Here is a 22,283-nt window from a genome sequence, read left to right on the forward strand (position 1 = left end):
TAATGCATTATATTTTCCAGCATTTACTGAGCATGAAACACTAATTTTGATTCACATTCAATGATTTTTCATCCTGTATACCAATAGATTTATGACCGAAACTCATACGGATACTTTGCAAAATTATGACGAACTGAACTATCATTGATTGGGCTGATAAACCGTTAGGTATTCATACATAGTAGTGGCATGCTGCGCAATAGAAACATTCGTGGGCAGTTCGACTATTCGACCTTCTATTAATTCAGCTTATTAATTTTGATGTTATATTTATTATACGTTTAATTATCAAATTTTAAAATTAATTATTGTACCGATTGTGTAAAAAAAAACCGGTTATAATTTGTCCTTAGTGCAGCACTACTCGGTGCTTAGTGTTGCTAGCTTAAAAATTAAATGCGCGTCGCGAGAAATGTGTCCCATCCCCCATTTATCTCTAGAGAGAAACGTCAAAGTCAACGGTATCGTCGCCGCGCCGCCGCACGCAGTTAATTCGCGAGCACGTCATGAGTTTATAACACGTAAATTCATTTTAACATCGATTATTTAAAATAACAATGGATATATTCGGCTGTAGTAAAGGTAAATTGTAAATTACAAGCAGTTAAATATTATGGCCAAACTGTGCAAGCAGTCAATGCTAACGCGTCGTGAAATGAAATATACGTTTATGTAGAGTTATTGTGTCTCATCCCCACATTGCCGTGCCGACTAAACCTCTAATTCATGCTTAAATACATTCTTGATCGTTTATATCTAGCCATCATAGGAAAATCTTCTTTAGTAATCTATTTCTATTGTCATCTTATCTAGGAAGAAGTGCACAAGAAATCCATAGAAAGAATCGTTATAAAGGTGAATTGAAACGATCTTCAATGCAGAATCCCAATGGTAAATAAGCTGTTAATATTTTCTGAGACTGATGAAGCTTTGATTTATTGTCAAAAATGTTACATTTGGTGTAGTGCACAGTTGTGCAATTTGTGTAATCCTATCTATGTATAAGTAGTAAAGGTATGTAGGTACTAGATATACCAGTAAAACTTAGAGTAGTCATAAAGATATCATTTTCAAAAAGGTTCAATGAATTTAATTTATCCAAATAAAGGGTGAATTTTCAAGCATTTTCACTGCTTGCGTCATTATTCTGTTCCTCCACAACTATTATTGCTGTTATGGTTGCCCCAGTTTGTAGTGCTTTGTCTATGTTTGTAGAGGCCCACACTGATGTTTTTGATCTGTCTGGGGCAAGAAAATTGTCTCATTGTAAGATAAAAGACAGCAGTAACAGTATCCTAAGGATATGTGTGATTGTCCTATATTGTGGAAAGTGGAAAGGACAACATTTTTTTTTTGTATACTAACAGGCTAAAGATAACACACAATTATGGACTTCTTGTCTGAATAAAAAATGATAAATAAATATTACCACAATGGAAGGACAAATAGGTATAAGCATGCTGTTCTCTGCAATTCAATGTCTATATGTGCTTATTTTATGTAGCCAGAAGGACAAGTTGCAACAAATTTGATTAAAGTAAACTGTATTGGTACTGTTTTTTCTTTTTGTACAGTTTAATTCTAGAGTTTAACAATATTTGCTGACAGGTTAATTATGAAAACAAATCACTGTAAAAAACTGTATATTTATCCTAAAACTGACCTCACTTGTCCCTAAGAGCACTTTTTTGTCTTATACATACCTACTGGGTAGAATTTCTCTAGCATAGTGTTGTAGGTAAAATACACTAAACTTAACACCGGAGATAGCAAATTCTACTCCAAAAAAATATCTTATCTTATTCAATTGAAGTTTTGTTTTTAAAAGCAGGTTTATAAAAAATTTGAAACCTTTTTTTCTTTTTGAAAGTTAAATGTTTCCTCTGAGTTAAATTTGCTAGGCCCTCAGTATACTTCAAATATTCCTCCCTAGATGGTATAAATAATGTTAACCCATAAACTAGTTCATTTTTTATATTACATTAGAGTTGATCCTTAATTCTCCAGTATGTTATTTTGGACTACAAATAATATGACAATCACATGCTTATTAGTTTTTAATGGCCAAAAAAAGGCAAGGTTCTATGTTCCACTGTGAATTTTCACAGATTTCCCCATCAATTGTGGATTGATTTTAAAATATATATTTTTATCCAAATGAATATACTCCTGAGGTGATTCCATTATCACTAAGTCAGGATCAGATAAGTGGATCCCAGGGACATTAAAGAAACTTGTACTTGGCATTTGCCTTTGGAAATCATTAATTGGTGAAGTGGAATTGATGAGGAAGACCACAGAAACAAGCATACAATGACAAATATTTAATATTTTTTTCTTATTTACCACAGATGGTAGTAGAGATGACATGAACAGGACTACAATGCAGGATTTGGTTGCGTCACTCACCTGCCGGACCATCAGAATCGGATCCTACAAATACACACCAAAAGAGAAGGTCTGTATAAATTCATATGAAGTACAAATTGTTTTTAAACAATGTATACCTTATACATGTAGTAGGTCCACTTTATGATATCGGTCAGGATGTATTTTTTTTTTATAAAATATAATAATTGTATTAAATTAAATCATATTATATTTCATCAATCAATCAATCATTTTATTAGTTCAATAAGTATTAAATTTAACACTCAGGTTTGCAGTCCCTTTGCTGCGGAAAAAAATCTTGCTTGCTTTTAATTTAAATTTGTATGGACGAGGAGTACTAGCTCTTGACAAATTGTTTTAGTTATTTATCTTTTATACTTGTTATTAATACCAGTAATTGGAATAAATAAAATTAGCATTTAAATAATTTCTCAGACTACTTTCCAAGACAAACAACACACTAACAATTTATATTATAATATTCCTTATCCTTATTTTGTTAATTGGGACCACTTTGTATTTTTAGGTCACCATCTCAACTAAGGGAATCAAAATAGTTGCTCCCTCACTCAAAGACGAGAATCGTGATGTTGCACTGCAAATACAGTTAAAAGAAGTTGTCAGAATATTAGCACATTTCTCAAAAGGTGTGCCTGTAATATTTTTGTATACTGTCAGCAAATGCGGAATGTATATACGAAAAGTTCTAGACATGACAGATGAGTCAGGTATGTCCTAAAGTTGTTTAATATTGTCTTATGGATAACCTCCTAATGCCCAGTCTTTATAAAGAACTTATTGTAATATGAACATCAAATCATAAATTACATTTAAAGTTTGATGTTTATAAATCAAAAAGGACCCTGGACCTAAGGTATGGAAAATGTGTTTGTTAAATATCCTGAGATTTTGGTATGTTATAGATTTCAAAGTCCTGAACAAAGTCTCTAAGGGTGCTACCTCTGTTTCAAAGTCGCATTCAGAGTTTAGTTTAGTTTTTTAGAGACTTTTGTTCAGGACTTTAAAATCTATAACATGTCAAAATCTCAGGATATTTAACTGAAACCACATTTTTCGTACTCTAGGTCCAGGGTACTTTGACTTGGGCGTTAGGAGGCTGCTAATGAATATCTTTATTAACTTTCATATAAATTATTTTCAGGTCCATATTATAATCCTATGTCAAAGGTAGATCCTCATAGAAGAATTACGCTGCTGCCAGAGTGTTTATCAGATGAAGCAAAGATGGCATTCAAAGTATTATTTGGTAAATCAATGGATGAACTTAATGCTCGAGAGGCTAATGAAATTTTGGTCAGAACATGTACAAAGGAAGGCAGTAGTGTGTCTAAAATGACTACCAGATCTGCTAGTGCTTCCAGTGCCACCGGGACTAAGAGGTATAATTATTTCCATTGTAATTATTTCTGTTGTAGTCAACATTATTTGTACTTATTTACCATCTCTTTAGAGTTCCATAACCGAAGGGTGACGAACGGAACCTTTCTATTACAGCTACAACAGCAAATGGGTTGATCAACTTTTTCTTGTCACTTGTTGCTATAGTTATGGTCTCACGAGTCACTCTTTAAACCGTAAGTTTATGGGATTAAAATTGGCCAAACATGCATTTTTGTGGTAGTAAGCCCCTTTTATAATTGGTCATCTAATAAGCATATTAGTATAATGTGACACAACATTTTTTCTATTAAACTGGTACTACTTTTGTCCCCTCGCTGACAGGACAGACTAACAACAAGAAATAGTTGATCCACCCAAATGATGAAAAAAAAAATAAGGGTTGTCCCAACCAACCAATATATAATGACCTCATGCTGCGTATCATACATTGTACTTGATGATTTGATTATATGAATGCTACTAGGGGTTTATAAAAAAAACTCAGATCAGTGGAAGTTGCATACACACACAAAGGTTATCTATTTATTATTTTTGTGTATAATGTATGTTGATTTAACAATTTCTTTTTTTTTTAGTTCTGGCCCTGCAGAAATCCGGCAGATACTAATTTACCCGCCTGGCAAAGGAGGCATACCAATAAATACTGAAGACTACATGTGCTTAGCTCAAGACCAATTCTTGAACGATGTCATTATAGATTTTTATTTGAAACATTTAGTTCATGATGTCCTAACACACAGTCAGAGAGAAAAGACTCACATATTTAGCACTTTCTTTTATAAAAGGCTGACCACTAAACCAAGCAAAGTTAACCGAAGCTCAAACCCACATGAGTGGGACAGTAATCTGACAGCTGCCCAAAAGCGACACGCTAGAGTCAAAACGTGGACGAAAAACGTGAATATTTTTGACAAAGACTTTATCGTAGTTCCTATTAATGAGAATTGTCACTGGTTCGTCGCGATAATTTGCTTTCCCAGTTTAGAGGGATGCCGGAGCATGATTGACAATCGCACTGTATCACCGCAAGAAATCAAAAAGAGAGGTAAGGCTTCAGTAAGTTTAGGGTGAAAATAAAAATTATTGTGTACCATAACAAAATTGCTACTTAGGTAACTGATAAATAGGAATAGTAGAAAAATATTAAACGGTTCAACTCATGATTATAAGTATTAGATTTGACTAGTTTCGATCTTTCCAGATGTCCCGAGCTTAAGTAAATTATTCATTTCGAATTTATAACAGAAATTTTATTTAGGTAACGATAAATTTTGAATATTTTAGCGACTATGCTTTTCCAGATGTTTGCGTGGAATAGTAGCTTAAGTATTTTATTTATTTTAGATACCTATTTTGCCAATAATAGCACATAGAAACTTCTACGTTTTACTGAAAATAATCTACTTAAAAACATTGCTATAAATATAAACTTTTTTTTGTTCTTCCATCCATCCATTCATCCATCCATGTTTCTTTAGCAAAACTTAAATATATACCCTGCCAACACAAAAGGAGTACTTAATTCTTCATAGTGGACTCTTGACACCTTACGTCCTTTATTGTAAGTTAGGAGGGTAGGATATAATTAAGACGGCATTTTTACTAAGCATAGCTATACATATTTCCGATAAATATACTCATAGTATTTGTTTGGAATTCCTTAAGAAATTTCATCCCATATTTTCAAGTAATAAATAGGTAAAAATTTGAAAGCGCCGGAAAAAATGCTTTTTAGGTTCCGTAGCTCAAAAGGAAAAAATGGAACCCTTATAGGATCACTTGCTGTCCGTCCGTCCGTCTGTCGGTCAAGACCCTTTATCTCGTAAACGCGCGGAGTATCGGTATCGAGTTGAAATTGAAACCCTAAACTCAGGTCAATAGTCCCGAAAGCTGTGAAAAAATCAAACTTCTAGGTAAGTCAAGGCAATCAAAAGCTACAGTCATTAAAAAGGTGTTTCCATGTAAATCGCCTTAACAGAAAAAGTAATAGGGTACTACCGGCTATCCTGGAAACTTGGAATTTTGCATAAAGAGCTCTTATAGTAGCACAATAAAAATAAAATCTGAAATTATAATTTTTCATGTCTGACTGTTGCTAACACTGCATCATCCCCCTGCTATCATCCCTCTGCTAACATCACCTCACAGGTAAAATTTTCAAAAACGTGCCATGCGTGCGTGCCGTTTCACGTGCCAAATGCCAAGTTTCATAAAGAACCATCGATTTATCTTCGACAATGACGATCTTCCATATAAACTTTCATCCCTATTTCACCCCCTCACAGGAAGAATTAAAAAAAAAACCGCGCGAATAAATATCTATGTATCTCTTATCACGTGCCCAAATGCCAAGTTCATAGAGATCCATCGACATATCTTCAACAATGATGATCTTCCATATAAACTTTATCCCCTATTTTCAAAGGAAGAGTTTAAAAAACGCGCAAAAAATATCTATTTACTTTTTATCACGTGCCGAAATACAAGTTTAATAAAGATTCATCGACTTGTCTTCATAATGACGACCTTCCATATAAACCTCATCCCCTATTTCACCTAACAGATCGAATTTTAACAAAAGCTACAAACAAATTTAGATTTATTCTTAGTTAAGTGCATAAATGCAAAGTTTCATTTTTTATCTTCGACAGCGACGAACTTCCACTTATAAACTTTCACCCCCTATTTCAAAAAGCATTTCGCGATAAAAAGATAGCCTATGTTCTTTCCCAAGACCTATTCTTATCTCTGTACCAAATTTCAAAATTATTTGAAACATTTAGTTCATGATGTCCTAACACACAGTCAGAGAGACAGACTCACATATTTAGCACTTTCTTTTATAAAAGGCTGACCACTAAACCAAGCAAAGTTAACCGAAGCTCAAACCCACATGAGTGGGACAGTAATCTGACAGCTGCCCAAAAGCGACACGCTAGAGTCAAAACGTTTACGTGAATATTTTTGACAAAGACTTTATCGTAGTTCCTATTAATGAGAATTGTCACTGGTTCGTCGCGATAATTTGCTTTCCCAGTTTAGAGGGATGCCGGAGCATGATTGACAATCGCACTGTATCACCGCAAGAAATCAAAAAGAGAGGTAAGGCTTCAGTAAGTTTAGGGTGAAAATAAAAATTATTGTGTACCATAACAAAATTGCTACTTAGGTAACTGATAAATATGGAATAGTAGAAAATATTACTAAATTAAACGGTTCAACTCATGATTATAAGTCGGGAACGATTTGACTAGTTTCGATCTTTCCAGATGTCCCACGAGAGCTTAAGTAATATTAGTTTCATTTTCGTAACAATTTCACGTTACGTAGAAATTTTATTTTTCCCCCTTGTGGCGTATATTTTGAACATTCGCAGTTGCTTAGCTTACCTGTGGATGAATCTGTCATCACACCACGTAAAAAATTTGATAGTGAAATATTGAAGTGTTGGGATCCTGGGCGTATAGTAATATTTAAAAACTTAAGCAGTTAAATGAATGAGGACCAAGTTTGTTGATTTTAAAATCGTGCCAAAAGTGGCTACCTCGCGAAATGGCTCACTCACTCAGGAACTGGATGAAATGTAATAGTTTGACTAATAATTGTAATGTTACTGTTTCCTTATTTTTCAGAACGGAGGTCCTCTATGCAAATAGGTAATACAACAATAACACCATTAACCAAACAGGAGCAGCTTACATTAAGTTGTGATTCGGACAATCTCAGTGAACGAGATGAAGCGGAAGCAGAGGTAAATACAAAACTTTGTCAAGCAACTAAAATTTTCTGTTCCACATGACTTTTTATCTTTACCGCACGTAATTTTTAACTGTTTGCTTAGGTGTTTTCTCTTGAAATGTCGACAAATTTTTAACCGAATATCAGTTAAAAGTCAATGTTTCCTATTTTTTCATTTCATTGAATATTCATTACCTCGCATGATTAAAATCAGTATTTTTAATTTTTGGAAAAATTTAGCAGAACAATCTCATATTTTATTATTTCATACTTTTTTAATGAAATTTATTTTTGCTGCGGTCGCCGTTCTAACCTAACCCAACCTACTTTTCTGGTAGCGATTTATTTTAGTAGGGGGTCGCAGTTCTAACCTAGCCTACTATTCTGGCAGCGATTTATTTTTGTTGGGGTCGTGGTTTTAACCTAACCAATTTTTCTGGTACCGGTTTATTTTTTTACGATCACAGTTAACGTAACCTAACCAACTTTTCTGGTAGCGATTTATTTTTGTTGAGATCGTAGTTCTAACCTAACTTTCTGGTGTTTTATAATAATATATCGAAGAAATGAACAGCGATATTTAGTGGTTCTGTCTCATGAACATACATCGTTATCGCGGGGGCAAAAACGATTTGACAGTACGGAAAGATTATGACAAATAAGCATAACAGAAGTGACACTTAAATCGAGCAACATTTTATGCCTACGATTTCAAAACTTATTAACTTTATTTCTAACATTAGACCTCCATACTTGACTTGATTGATAACATAATACATACTTAAGCAACGCAAACTATTCGGTCACTTTTCCTATATGACATTGTCATTTATTAATTATTCGTAATAATAATTGTGTTCACAACATAATTAGCGAGTGCTTTAAAAAATGCCGCGAAGGAAAAAAACGTGCGATGAATTTGTGGAGATGTGGATAAAAGATTACCCCGAATTACAGGCTTGCGATAAAAATTATATTGATCTAAGAGCAACGTTAGTTTCCGTCAAACAAAATCTTCCGTGGAACGACATTTCAACTCGCAATTTCAACTTCTTAGATGCTTAGAATTTGTAGGCAGAATATATCCGTTTTACTAAATAGACATTCTGTTGTATCTATTCTTTAACTGATTTGTTTTTGCTCCCGCCATAACGATGTATGCTCATGAATAGTTGGTGAAATTTATTTTAAGCAAATAATAATCCTTGTACTGTTGTTCCAATAATTGTGTTAATACTCGTATGTAATGAATAGTCGATGAAGTGAAATTACTCCAAGAGAATCTGTGAATTGTATTTGATAAAATGAAATTCGATAAATAGTTTGTCGACGTTTCAAGGGGGCGGCACCCGTTTGCTTATCTTCTTAATAAATTGTCTTCTCGTAACTAGGTTAGCTGGAAGCGCCTTTATATTTCTCTCTGTGTATCTGTATTTTTTATTTTTATGTGCAATAAAGAGTTTACATAAGTATGTACTTTTAAGATAAACAGACCCCCTGCAAGATGTTTTGTATTTTTTACATCATCCTCTAATTAATTTATTGTCGCCTATTAGGTACGCTATTTTCTACCGACTGTGTTTTTGGGAGGATGGTTTGTCTATTACAATTTATATATTTACAGGAAAGTGATCTGGATATGCAATGCGATTCAGATGAGGAGGAACCTGAAAATGTTGTGGAAAAGAAGGTTGAGGTCCAACCCAGGCGCAGCGAACCTATCAAACAGTAAGTGATGTTTTTGTGTTGGTGGGTAACAAACTAAAGGCTTGCCTTTATGCAGTTTGCGCTCTATAACCTCAGTTATTGTGATGTAGCAGACGGAAGACATTGATTATAGGGTAGCCACTACAAAATTATACTTTTAGTTGCTTTAAAAAATAATTGATTGGACAGATAGATGACTGTATTTTTGGTTGTTGTCTCCTGTATTGTAAGGGTCTGAAACAAATAATTGTAATCTGTTTCTTAAACTATTACTAATTAAAATCCTTTTAATAAAAAAAACTTTCAGGCCGTGTATCCTTATCTTTGACTCGCTGGCCGGAGCATCTAGATCGAGAGTTGTCGCAACTCTGCGTGACTACCTCACATGCGAATACCAGGCGAAAGTAAGTATATTTCATAAATTCTAAAAATACCTGGGTTATCTGTGCTAAAACTCGAAATCATGCGATTGCCCAAAGATAAGACAACCATAGCCTCCTGAGGCCCACCATGGAAATATTAAAAAAACGTGTGAAAGCAATTAGAATATAATTGTTTGGGTAATAAACTCAAACTGCCATTGTGTAAAACAGTAGAAAACCAAAGAAATTTTACTTTACTAGCTGTTGCCCGCGCGAAGAATTTCTTCTACGAAGAAATTTGTTTATCGTTATCTCACGAGAACTGCAATTTTCGGGTTAAAAACTAACCTTTAATTCATATCATATTTTCATAATCATATTGTTTTACTAACTGTTGGTTCTTCTTTAAATAAATAAATAATAGTCGGTTTAGCGTTTTAAGCGTGCAGTAATAGAGAAATAGCGACTTCCGCATTTATAAGATTAGTAAGGATGGAGTCTATGGCATCAAGCAAAAGCAGTAATCCAATGAAGCATTAACTCTTAACAAAAGAACTGCAAGTGTTCCAAATTAAAGTAATCCAATTTCTTTTTTTTTCTTTTAGATTTCTTTAGTGAAGGTGTTTAACAAGGACAATATAAAAGGAAGCTGTCCCAAAATTCCACAGCAGAATAATTTTACGGATTGTGGATTATATTTATTGCAGTATGTCGAACAGTTCTTCAAGGTACAGATGCATTAAATTCTTAAATGTTTTTAATGTGTTGAAATTTCCTAAAACATATGTTTATATTTTTTCCTATTGTATTTTGTAGGATCCAGTAAAGGATTACTCCCTGCCAATCAAAGAATTATCGAATTGGTTTGAGGAAATTGTAGTAACTCGCAAAAGGGAAGAAATTTCGATGCTCTTGAAGGCACTTATGAATAAATATAACCCAGATTCGCATTTAACGCTGCCGGATATCACATTCCCGACTTTAAATGGTGAGTTTAAATGGTGTCTGCAAAAAAAAATTGTGCATTAAGGGGCGTACGGGGAATTACTAACGAAAGTATTAGAAGCCCGACTTCGGAGGCGGAGGGCTTTTAATGACTCGAGTTTGTAATCACCTTACACGCAACACACGATACACGCAATGATTTTCATCACATTGCGAGTAAAAAAATGCTAAAAATGAAATTATTTTGAGTCTAAAACTTCACAGCTCTGCAAAAGAATGATGCTAAGAAAACAACTAAATAAAGTAATGGCGACTCGCCAATTCAGGGGGCTACAACAAAATTCGAAAATCGAAAGTTCGTATCGTATCATCCCTCTGACTCTCGTATTAACCCTTAATAAGGCAGAGGCGATTTAGCGACCACTTGCATTGAGTCGGAAACTGAACCTTATTGCTTTCGTAATACGTCACAATTTCCATTGTAATTATTGAAAATACGACTAGCTTTCAAAATATTCTTTGTCAGGTATGTATTCGAACGTCTATTTTCGAATTGCTTAGTAACCCCCTGATTGTCCTTTTTTAAGTCGTCTACCATAGATATTACTAAAATTATTGCAAAATAATTTAATATAAATTTAAAATATAAAAAAAACGAAGTTTCATGATGCGTGGAATACTTTTATGGTGTAAAATTAAGTTATAGCTAAGTTTTAAAGACGTTGGCTAGCTTGAAACCTCTTCAGTCTGAAATGACGTACTTACTTTTTAAAACTAAAGTCGTAACTCCCTTGAGAAGAAAAACTATACGTAAATCCATAGCTCCCCCGGGATCAATTGAAGCCATTGTCCTTTAGTATACAGGGATGGAATAACATCATTGACGAGCAAGTGTGATGAAAATTGTAATTATTTTTTTGTTCCTGTCACAAACCGCCTGACCCCTCCCCGCCCCCTGAAATTTGTTATGTAATTAAAGGATGACCCCTATTATTTCTTAACTAAAATGGACTTAGTTATAAACATGAACACTTTGCAGGTAAATTAATTGAAACTGAAGAACATCAAGACGAATCAGATGGCGATAAGGCAAACACCAGTACAAGCCAAATAATTAAGACAGATGGGAAGGAATCTGAGGGAACAACTCTAACGTTCGTGAAACACATGTCAACTGGTGACATTATACTGAAACAAAATTTTACGGACTCGACTGACGCGTTATTGCGGAAAACTATCAGAATTTCAAGCGAGGCTGAAAATAGACTGCAAATCAAGCCAGGGTTTATTAAGAAAGGCGACAATGAAAATCAAATACTTATTCCTATTAAGCTCCACACTAGCAGTGAATTAGTTAAAGACATTCAAAATTCGTTTACGTTAGGTAGTAAGAATAATAAAACTTTGGGTGATAAAAAACATGTAAATAATCAAAATGTATCCAGTGTGCACTTGAGACAGAACGTGTCTGAGAGCGAGACCAATTCGTTTCTGAAGTCGCGGCGGATAAACAAACTCGACGACGTGGTGACTGATTCCAAGAAATTCAAGAGGAATGAATGTTGAAGCTGCCTGTCCATATAGCATATCTATTAAATTATTAATTAAATAAACTGTTAAGTTGTTACATGGACTTGTAAATATTAGTTAATATTATTAACATGTATTAAAATTACTGTATTTTATAATGTAAAGATTTAAAATAACTTGTGTAATTATATTAGTTTCCACAAAATATAAACCTGGAGGTTAAGTTATCCTGTTGTTTTATTTTCTGCTCTGTGGTGTAGTATTGAGTATAGTCCGCACAAAATTATATAACTGAAACTGAACTAATTTAACACATAGGAATGTTGCCAGTAACTTGGCAAATAAATAGGATTGACAACACATTTCACAGATAAATAAAATATATATCGCATATACGCGCAAACATTCGCACCATGTATGAGGGGGTGTTGGTGTTCCATCAGAGGCCGTATTGCCTAACGTTTCTGGCGCTCGTGATCGCAATCAAATGACAGTTTTCACATACAAAATCTGTCAGTTGATTGCGATCGCGAACGTCAGAAACATTAGACAATAAGGCCTCAGAGGCCGTATTGCGTAACGTTTCTGAAGCTCGCGATCGCAATTAAAGTGACAGTTTTTGTATGCGAAATCTGTCATTTCATTGTGATCGCGAGCCTCAGAAACGTTAGGCAATACGGCCTCAGGTTCCAATCTAATAAGAATTACATTATAAACTCCTTCCTTAGGAAATAAAAACCGGCCAAGAGCGTGTCGGACACGCCCAAAATAGGGTTCCGTAACCATTACATTCCAAGCTTAAGTATATTTTATACCTTAGGCTGCTATTTACTCTTAAACTACTAATAATTCTCAAGCAAACCTAGCCGTTATAGTTTTCCTTGAAAGTTTGATATACTTACTACCATTCTGAATTTTTGTTTTTAATTTTCCACCCACCGGTTTAGATTTTAGAGGGGGTGGGACGCTCGATTTTAATAAAAATTTGCACTTTAGAGTTGATTATTTTGTAAACAAATCACTGAATCGAAAAATCGTTTCAGCAACCCCGTAATGATTTTAAAAGACCTATCCAACGATACCCCACACTATTGGGTTGGATGAGGAAAAAAAATTTACCCCCACTTTAGGTCTAGCTGAATAGCATGGTCTTTAACGTACAAACTGGTGTCCATGGACGTACTACCCGAACGGGACCGAGTACTTTGGAAATTCCTATTTACGAAAATAAACCATATTATAAGGAGAAAGTATTTTTTTCCATAGCGCCTAACATAGAGGCTAATCCACGATGAGAGAGATAGTTACAACCGATGCCATTTGTCTCGTTCTTTCATCTTGCCAGCCAATAGAATATCATTATTTAAAATCTAACGACTATGTTGTCCATGATTTTGTAATGTGCGTCCTTACTGTAGTAAGTACTTCTATTAAATAAAGTAGCTGACTTACAATATTAGTTGCCGAGTAATCAATTTAAAAGAAGCGAATTTTTATTTTTTTTATTGAAGCACGCTAAATACTCTGCTTTGGAATCAGCGTATGACTTCGTGCCGGTTGCGGTCGAGACGGCTGGATCCTGCAAGGCTACTACGAAACTCGTAACTCGAAGTTCGTGTCGTGCGGTCCCTCTCGCTCTCGTATCAAACAGTGTAAGTGTCAGAGGGACCGTACGACACGAACTTCGAGTTTCGAGTTTCGGAGAAGCCCAGCTGGGGCTTGGAGGCTCGCGAGTTGTTTAGGGAGTTAGGCCGTCGATTGCGTGATAGGGGTTCCGACCCTCGCTCTGGCTCGTACTTGGTGCAGCAGGTCTCCATTGCCATTCAGCGGGGTAACGCTGCTGGTATTATGGGGACGTTTGAGCCGGGTACGATGCACGAGGGAGGGTTTTAAGTTAGTTTTTATGACGAAGCATGTTGCGGATGACTACGAGTAGTGTAATGTAGTATAGCTTAGTTTATAGTTTAGATGATTAAACCTTAGTTTGTAGGTATAGGTTTAAGTTGTTTTTTAATATAATGTTTTATTTTATTACTGTAATAATATTACTATTTAAGTATTTAAAAGATAATATAATTATCGGTAGCTCAGTTATGTTAATTATTGTTCGTAAGTTGGCGCACTATTTTTCATAATTTATTGATATTGTCAGTGTTAGAAAATGTACAGTAGGCAAAGTTCTTTGTCTGAGAGCGAAATGCCGACAATCTGCTAGACACTGGAAATGTGTCAGGGTTGTCACAAAAAGTAATATGCAAGTAAGTACGTTCCTCGGACTAATAAGGAAAGTATGTATAGATTAATGTGTGTATATTATGTATCTGCCTTCATTACTGCCTAGTACATGTAGTCAGTTATAATAAAATATTACCTTTGCGATTTAATATACTAACCTCTTCACGACGAGTTGAAGTGAATGAATATAACCTAACCTAACCTAACCAACAAAAAGTTGGAAAACCCCCGACTTTGTCACTTTAAAGTTCAATATCTGAAAAGCGGCTGAACCGATTTTGATAATACATGTCTAAGAACCATCGCTAATAAACCTGCTTTCAATTAATAAAACTGCATTCAAATCGGTCAACCCATTTAAGAGCTACGGTGCCACAGACAGACACACACACACAGACACACTTAGCGGTCAAACTTATAACGCCCCTCTTTTTGCGTCGGGGGTTAAAAACGCAAGTTAAATCTCCAGTTTATTTATTTTTTAAAGATGCTGAACCGAAAAATATTTGCGGCATTTATTGTTTGATGATGTTAATATTCTGTTATTGAATTTAATAATATAGCTGATTCTCATTCTAACATACAAACGAACATACATTCTGACATACAGCCGTATGCTTCACATGTACAACGCATTTATAATAAATTGGCCACTCCGATCGGAACAATTATTAAATTATACCTATTCACGAAAAATTGCGACACTTCGCAGCTAGTACCATCGCGCACTGAACGCACCGTACCTCATCGTTGCTCTGTCTAGACGGCCGAGTTTAGTGACTAAGTTCTTAGACTTTGATATTGTAAAGATGGCATATTGCCTTGCATAAGCAATTTTACTACCACGTTGCTTAACTACGCACAAAAAAGACTTTCCGCTGCAGATTCCAAAGAAAACTTTAGTCGCTGCACTTATAATTTCACATTAATGAATTGATACATTGTACTATTTGTATTATTTATTTCGTAATCCATCGCAAATCCCTCAGAAATTTTCCATAGCTAATGAAAAACTTAGCAGGAAGATTGAACTTGTCTCACAAAAATCTTAAGTAACTAGCTATCCCGTTCGTCGTGCTTTTGAGCTGCAAGTGCTCGGTCCCGTTTAGGTAGTACGCATTTAGTACATCCATGCTGCATGGCTACTACTAAACTCGAAGTTCGTGTCGTGCGATCCCTCTCACTCTCGTATTAAATAATGCAAGTGTCAACTCTCGTCGAATTAAATAACTTGCAAGTGTCACGAACGTTTCGTATTGGCTACGACGAAACGAACGTATCGAGTGTTTCGAGTTTCGAGTTTTAGCCCTGCTGGTGTCAAACTGACAAGTTTCTATTTGCATTTTATGCATGGACGTATTACCTAAACGCACATTATTATTTCACATTAATAAATCGATACCTTGTACTATTTGTTTTATTTATTTCGTAATCCCTAAGAAATTTTCCATAGCTAACGAAAAACTTCAGTGTTTATGATAAACAATTAACAGGAAGATTGCAAGATTGAATTTGTCTCACATAATCCTATTGTCACATTTGTCACCCTATTAGAAAGGGACAAATGACATCGGTACTATCTCGTTCATCGTGCTTTTGAGCTGCAAGTGCTCAAAACCCCTACCCCCCCCCTAAAATTAAAATATAATTTAATAAAAATCAATATATTTATTGATAAATATTTATAATTTGTTGATATTATTGAAGATACTCAATATCAGATATAATAAATCGTGTATCGTTTAGGTAGTACGTCCATGATTTTATGGGCGTGTACAAGAAATATCAAGGCGGTATTTCCATGTCGGTATTGTACGGCCGGTAAATAGTGCCAATGTGACATGCTTTGGAATAATATACATTGCACAAAACTACATTTGCTAGTTGGGGCATATTAAATCGATCAATACGACGTTTAAATGAGTTAAAATGTCAGATAAAGTGGACATTGGGTTACTAGAAGAAAAGAGTAGTTGGCTTTTACATCCCAGATTCTTCCCAAGCAAAATAGGAGGGAAACCTGCTTGGTTGGATCTTGAAAGCATCCCTCATCCCAAGGAATTAACCTGTAAGCAATGTGAGGAACCAATGATAATGATTTGCCAAGTAAGTTTAATATATTACTTACCTTAGAAATTTTTAGACACCAGTTTCCTTAGTTTAAATCAGTTAGGCCATAGGTCCAGGCTTTTCAAAACATATGTGACATTCATAAAAAAAAAACAATATAGTTTCTTAAAACAAATATTAAGTGTAATTTAAATTTACAAATATGAGACTAACTTGGAGACACTGTCAACTATCAAACAAAATAAATAATAATCATCAAAATTGAAATTAAATTTTAAAAACACCTTACATTTCAATAGAGAACATTCTTAAATACTTAATTTATTGAATCAGGCATTACTTTGCTGAGGTCTATGTCAATCTATATCAGTGTTCATTAAGAACCTATTTATTTTGAAGTTAGCTGGAATTACTACTCTAACATGTTTTTTGTATATAAATATAATATCACTATTATTTTCAGGTATATGCTCCTTATGAAGAGTCGGATGATTGTTTCCATCGCACCATTTTTATATTCATTTGTAAAAATGGCTCCTGTTGCTCTTTAAACTCGTCAAACAACTTGGTTATTTTGCGATGTCAATTGCCAAGAGAAAATAAATTCTACTCTTTTGAGCCATACAAAGATAATGAGAATGAGGTAAGACTAGTGTTGTGAAAAACACTCATTTCGAGGCTTTAAGACTCGAATCCTAAAGACTCTCAAGACAGTTTCTTGCAGCCACATGCATAAAATAAGCCACTTTAATTCTCTGATATTAAGGGTTTGAATCTTTAAGCCTCGAAATGAGCTTTATCCACAACTCTAGGTAAGACTAATATGTAATGCGGTATAATTAGCAGTAGTACATTATTTTAAGCTATTTTTATGAATTGTCAATTTTTTGTTGACCAATGACTAAGTGAAAAGAAAGTAGGTATCTACTACATATTATTAATTTCCGCAATCAGGTCACTTTCAACTTGGTCTGCTGTTTTAAAAATCACATGATATGTTTTATTTATTTATTATTTATGTTTTCCAGAAATTTCCGATGGATCAGTGGCCCAAGCTCTGTGAGCTTTGTGGACTTAGAGCTCCCTCTCACTGCTCCAAGTGCAAAAAAACTTATTATTGTAGTCGTAAGCACCAAGTTCTGGACTGGCAGAAAGGTCATAAAGAACTGTGTCAAAGTTTGCAGGTATTGTAAAAATATAATGTAACTGTTGCTTTAGTTTTTAATATCAGAAAAAGCTATATAATTTTCTATATATAACTATAGAATTTTGTTGTTGAACACTTATTGAATTATTGAAAAAAAAAACAGCTGTCATTGTGGAAATTTCCTGTAACTTTAATTACCATTAACTTCTTTTAGGTTTCCTGTAATCTATAAAAAAAAAGACTTCTGACTTTTTTCTATATTTTTCATTCACACTATCATTCTATATGTTGTGTCTGTAGGTAGCTCAGCTATGTGTTGAGATAATCAGTAAAAAGATAGTGAAAAAAATTTAAGATACATGAATTTTGTTTTTACAGGCAGGGAATATTCTAAATAATTATTTCACAGTAACTGAAGCAGGGAAGTCTATATTATACAAAGAATGGGAGCTTATAGTTGATGAAGAAGATGATGAACCTGCTGCAACAGTCGATATAAATCAAGAAATGGAAATATTAAATAACATGATAAAGGAAAAGAAAGCTGGTACTTTATCTGAAGTGAGTGAAAGTGAATTGGAAGAATATACATCCCGGGGTATACCTGAGGATAAAGTGTTCAAAAAATTCAATAAAAGAATATCAAGACACCCTGATCAAGTACTAAGATATGAAAGAGGTGGAAGGCCACTGTGGATTACTGGCAACACTGAAAATATTGAGATGAACATTGATAAGTGTGAATATTGTAATGGAGAGAGGCAATTTGAATTTCAGGTAAGAGATCAAAAAATCTAAAGCTTTTGTACATCCTGTTTACAGAGTGGAAGTTAACTGTAGGTGATTTGACTCAATCATTTTCGCGGCTGTGTTAGATTTTTGAGTCACTGCAAACTTGTAGTAGCGTGATGAGGTTATGGGAGTACTCAATTTTGATTTTCTTTTTCAGATTATGCCACAGCTTCTTAACTTTATAAATGTGGGTTTAGATTTCAATAGTGTGGACTGGGGAGTGCTTGTAGTGTACACTTGCAAAGCAAGCTGCAATGGAGGCCCTGTGTACAAAAAGGAAATTATTATAAAACAAGATTTAACCAACTAGTAAAATGTAATTTTATTAATTAACAATAAAACTAACTATGCTACGCACTACTTTTTCTTTCCATATTCCTCAGATAAATATATCATTAAGTCATTGAGTCCACTAAATTCTGTTCGGGATTGGGGTGGATTGTTCCTTGGTAGGACTGGGAGAATGTTGCCCATTTTCACTCTGAAGTCTTTGAGCTGCAAACAGTTTAGAAAGTAAATAACATTAATTAACAAAAAATTGTATGATCCTAACCCAAATGTTAATTCAAAGATAGTTTAAACCATTGTTTTAAGTAGTGTCCAACCAAAATTAGAATTTGCAACTGAAACTTTTTGATTTGTGTACCAGTTTTGGTTGTAACCAAAACTTTATTTGATGGCTATTCTAGTGTATAATTATCTAACTTGCATTTATTTTAGATCATTTTGATAAGTTGATAGTTTGGTAGCTTTTATATAAGTGAAGTGAATGTATGATATTTTAAACAAACAACATTTCCATTTAAAATCAGCAGATGCACAGGTAGCGGAGCCACTACGACACTGTTGTTCCTAAGTCCAGTTTAAATTTTCAGTCCTTCAAATGCCCACGTCGGTCGTGGTCCACCTGCTTAGTTCACCTGGGTGGACCATGGGTACTTTTTCTTGCCGTTGGTTCACTTAAATGATGAGTAATACATATATACAAATCAAAAATGTCTATAGGCCATGATCCACCTAAAATTAACTCCATGTGATTGTGTCATTTTAACTACAATTGAAAAATGAAAGCCGTAATTATGCTGCCAAATATGAAGTATAGTAGACTTAATGCACCTAGTTAATTCACCCAGCCTTCTTCTGTCCCAAGGGCAAACCACCTAGAAATAGGCTGGGCTCTGTCTAATTTGTATGTTTTCACTGAATTGATGATGATGGATGATGATGTGATCCTGTTATCCCTCACTGAATTACAGATGAATAAATCCAGGGTGAATTAACTCTAGTTGCATTAAGTCTACTGCACTGAATTACGGATGAGTAAGGAAAGAGATTGCAACATTACTTTATATATTATTGTAAAGGCCACCGGAAAGAAAAAATTCCCATGGTCCACCCGGGTAAACTAAGATGGACCACCGGCAAGAAAGTGCCCGTGGTCCACCCAGGAGAACTAAGCAGGTGGACCACGACCAACGAGGGTTCAAATGTTCTGTCACTCACTAGTTGTAACCATAAAGATTGCTGAAAAACATTTTGTAATATATCAGTAGGTACATCAACATAAACTACTAGATGTAGATTGAAACTTTGTCTTGTTTTCAATATGACTATTCCAGATTTGAAATCTCTAGCCAGACAAGTATCCTTACAGCCATTGTCATGATTAATGAGAATTAGGTTCAATGATATGGTATATACAGATGAGTGGTGATTTTGATCTAGTAAAATTTGTATTCAGAATATACTGTCTTACATCTTTGGCCCCCGAAAGTTTCCAGACTCCATAGCAAAGACAAGAAGTGCCGGCTACTGCATAAAGAGTCCCCCAGCCGAGAGCTCGTAAGGCGAGAATGGCGCCCGCATCAGCTAATTCCGCACTACCATGAATACCTATAGAGAAAGGAAATTACTTATTAATAAAATACTGAAGCTTGTGTAGAACACTAGACTACAATTTGCTTTTTGAGATATTTATAAAGTGTGGTAATACTCATAATAGGTAATGTATTTGGATTGCAGCTATTGCACTGCATACATGTTAATATTATAAACACAAATTCTTATGTATTTGGTGTTTAACAGTTCTAACTGGAATAATAAAGCAACCAACTTAAGTCTAAGCAAAATGGGAATTATGAAGTACTGATATGAAATTTTGTATACATTTTTATTAACCTTTATTGAAATATTTTGGGTCTCTTTTTTTCGCCGCCGCTAACGTGGCACCAAATCCTACAAATGCGGATATTCCTGCAATTGTTGCGAGAAATGCTCCAGCTGCAATAATAAATAATTATGAGGAATTTCAGTCAAAAGTTGTGGAACAAGGCATAAACATACAGATATTATTTACATAACTTTTATTCTTTGCAAACGTTCTTCTTTCTCCATTTTATATAAAGCGGCTAAACTATAAATACAAAATCATCTGTTTTTAAGTCATTTTTAGTGAACTATATCCAATTTAAAGCAAATAATACAGTAATACACATTCACTAAATTGTTTCATTTTATTCTATCCATATCGTGTGGCCCTATACCACGAAGTGCAAAACACGAACGAACTTCGTATGTTGCCGTCCCGCTGACGTTTATGCCATGTAATACGCGAGTGAAAGGGACGGTGCGATACGAACTTCGATTTGCGAGTTTCGTAGTAGGCCCTCTGGCTCCCCAACAAGTTGTCGTAGCGTAGCTCGTAGCGCAGCACAACACTCAGCAGTTCCTTAGTGACAGTGACATTTGCTTTTTTTTTACATTTTTCCAAGAAGATTGAAAAAAAACTGGACATTTAACGCTGAACATGAGCTGAAGACGTTTTCTTTCGCCTTATGTTTTTTTACCTCTTTCTAGCAATGCGATATGTTGCTAGTGTTTATAAATAAATAAACGTTACAAGATCCTGGTTTATTATTTGCAACATAATTTAATTAAACACATTGTACACTATAATTACAGCAGGGCTACTAATATGAAACTCGAAACTCGAAGTTCGTGTCGTGCGGTCCCTCTCGCTCTCGTATCAAATAGTATAAGTGTCAGATCCCTCGACACGAACTTCGAGTTTCGAGTTTCGTTGTAGCCCTGCTGGTGGAATTATCTTTTTAACAATTTATTACACAAAATATAAGTCGTCCCAAATATACTCCTGATGTAACTGAATCACATTATTGTAGCTAGAACACAAACTACAAAGAGAACTAACGTAGCCAGAATAATAACTCTCTTCATTTGAGACTGTTAAATTTATCTGCAGCAAATTGAGCTGAAGAGCCACAAATCAGCCACCCAATATTAAAAAAAAAATAACACAAAAATACCGGCCAAGAGCGTGTCGGATACGCCCAAAATAGGGTTCCGTAGCCATTACGAAAAAAACCAGTAAAATTTTTCGAAGGATTTCGTATTTTCGTATTTTTCGTATTTTTATGTCATCCTGAATTTTTTCAAATTTTTCCACCCACCGGTTTAGATTTTAGGGGGGGGGGAGCTCGATTTTACTGAAAATTTGCACTTTAAAGTTGAATATTTTGCAAACAAATAACTGAATCCGCGGTTTTGCTCAGGGACAATCAATGCTAGAAAGAAAGTTGTAATTTGGCACGGATATAATAATATATCAAAGCCCTGAGCAAAGCCGCGGACGGACGGACAGACACAGGCAGACATGGCAAAATTATAAGGGTTCCGTTTTTGCCATTTTGGCTCCGAAACCCTAAAAAGGGTGCACTGCACGATCTCGATCTTTCACTGTCAGATCACATCATGATCATGTCTTGTGTACACGGGGTGACACTCTTTCCCGGGCCGGATAATACCGGGATGGAAATACCGACCCTGTTTTACGTGTACACGCCCATAGATTCTTCTGTCAGTTTCGATGGGCGTGTACACAAAAAACAGGGACGGTATTTCCATTTCGGTGTTATCCGGGCCGGGAA

General features: G+C 34.9%; 3 protein-coding genes across 3 annotated transcripts in view; 2 read left to right on the forward strand and 1 right to left on the reverse strand.

Annotated features, from left to right (window-relative positions):
• Positions 1 to 12,322, forward strand: part of LOC141433341 (uncharacterized) — a gene marked incomplete in the record, with an annotated part of 36,574 nt that extends 24,252 nt beyond the window's left edge. Inside the window, 9 exon segments of the mRNA XM_074095331.1 lie at positions 2,918 to 3,119; positions 3,554 to 3,791; positions 4,389 to 4,858; positions 7,446 to 7,564; positions 9,176 to 9,279; positions 9,566 to 9,662; positions 10,226 to 10,348; positions 10,437 to 10,608; positions 11,605 to 12,322. Of these exon segments, the coding sequence (XP_073951432.1) occupies positions 2,918 to 3,119; positions 3,554 to 3,791; positions 4,389 to 4,858; positions 7,446 to 7,564; positions 9,176 to 9,279; positions 9,566 to 9,662; positions 10,226 to 10,348; positions 10,437 to 10,608; positions 11,605 to 12,131 (2,052 nt within the window).
• Positions 12,323 to 16,132: 3,810 nt separating this feature from the next.
• Zfrp8 (Zinc finger protein RP-8) lies at positions 16,133 to 18,696 on the forward strand. Its single transcript, XM_074095338.1, has 5 exons — positions 16,133 to 16,436; positions 16,864 to 17,043; positions 17,429 to 17,584; positions 17,926 to 18,324; positions 18,497 to 18,696. The coding sequence occupies exons 1-5, from the start codon at positions 16,260 to 16,262 to the stop codon at positions 18,647 to 18,649; spliced, it is 1,065 nt and encodes a 354-aa protein (XP_073951439.1). The 5' UTR covers positions 16,133 to 16,259; the 3' UTR covers positions 18,650 to 18,696.
• On the reverse strand, positions 18,512 to 22,260 carry LOC141433685 (transmembrane protein 242). The gene is made up of 6 exons (XM_074095785.1): positions 22,197 to 22,260; positions 20,979 to 21,056; positions 20,518 to 20,619; positions 20,096 to 20,232; positions 18,686 to 18,834; positions 18,512 to 18,602 (listed from the first exon to the last, which is right to left on the reverse strand). The coding sequence occupies exons 1-5, from the start codon at positions 22,258 to 22,260 to the stop codon at positions 18,697 to 18,699; spliced, it is 519 nt and encodes a 172-aa protein (XP_073951886.1). The 3' UTR covers positions 18,512 to 18,602; positions 18,686 to 18,696.
• Between the last annotated feature and the right edge of the window lie 23 nt (positions 22,261 to 22,283).

Source organism: Choristoneura fumiferana, chromosome 12, assembly GCF_025370935.1.
Source record: "Choristoneura fumiferana chromosome 12, NRCan_CFum_1, whole genome shotgun sequence".
Classification (NCBI taxonomy): Eukaryota; Metazoa; Arthropoda; class Insecta; order Lepidoptera; family Tortricidae; genus Choristoneura; species Choristoneura fumiferana.

Bases quoted from the DNA above. Each gene is read 5' to 3' on its own strand.
- Zfrp8 (XM_074095338.1), top strand. From the start codon at position 16,260: ATGTCAGATAAAGTGGACATTGGGTTACTAGAAGAAAAGAGTAGTTGG. The intron at 16,437-16,863 runs GTAAGTTTAATA...TATTATTTTCAG, and splicing joins CAATGATAATGATTTGCCAA to GTATATGCTCCTTATGAAGA. The intron at 17,585-17,925 runs GTATTGTAAAAA...TTGTTTTTACAG, and splicing joins AACTGTGTCAAAGTTTGCAG to GCAGGGAATATTCTAAATAA.
- LOC141433685 (XM_074095785.1), bottom strand. From the start codon at position 22,260: ATGGAAATACCGTCCCTGTTTTTTGTGTACACGCCCATCGAAACTGAC. The intron at 21,057-22,196 runs GTGTACACGTAA...GGAACTGCTGAG, and splicing joins TGACAGAAGAATCTATGGGC to TGTTGTGCTGCGCTACGAGC. The intron at 18,835-20,095 runs GTAAGACAGTAT...AACTGTTTGCAG, and splicing joins AACTTTCGGGGGCCAAAGAT to CTCAAAGACTTCAGAGTGAA.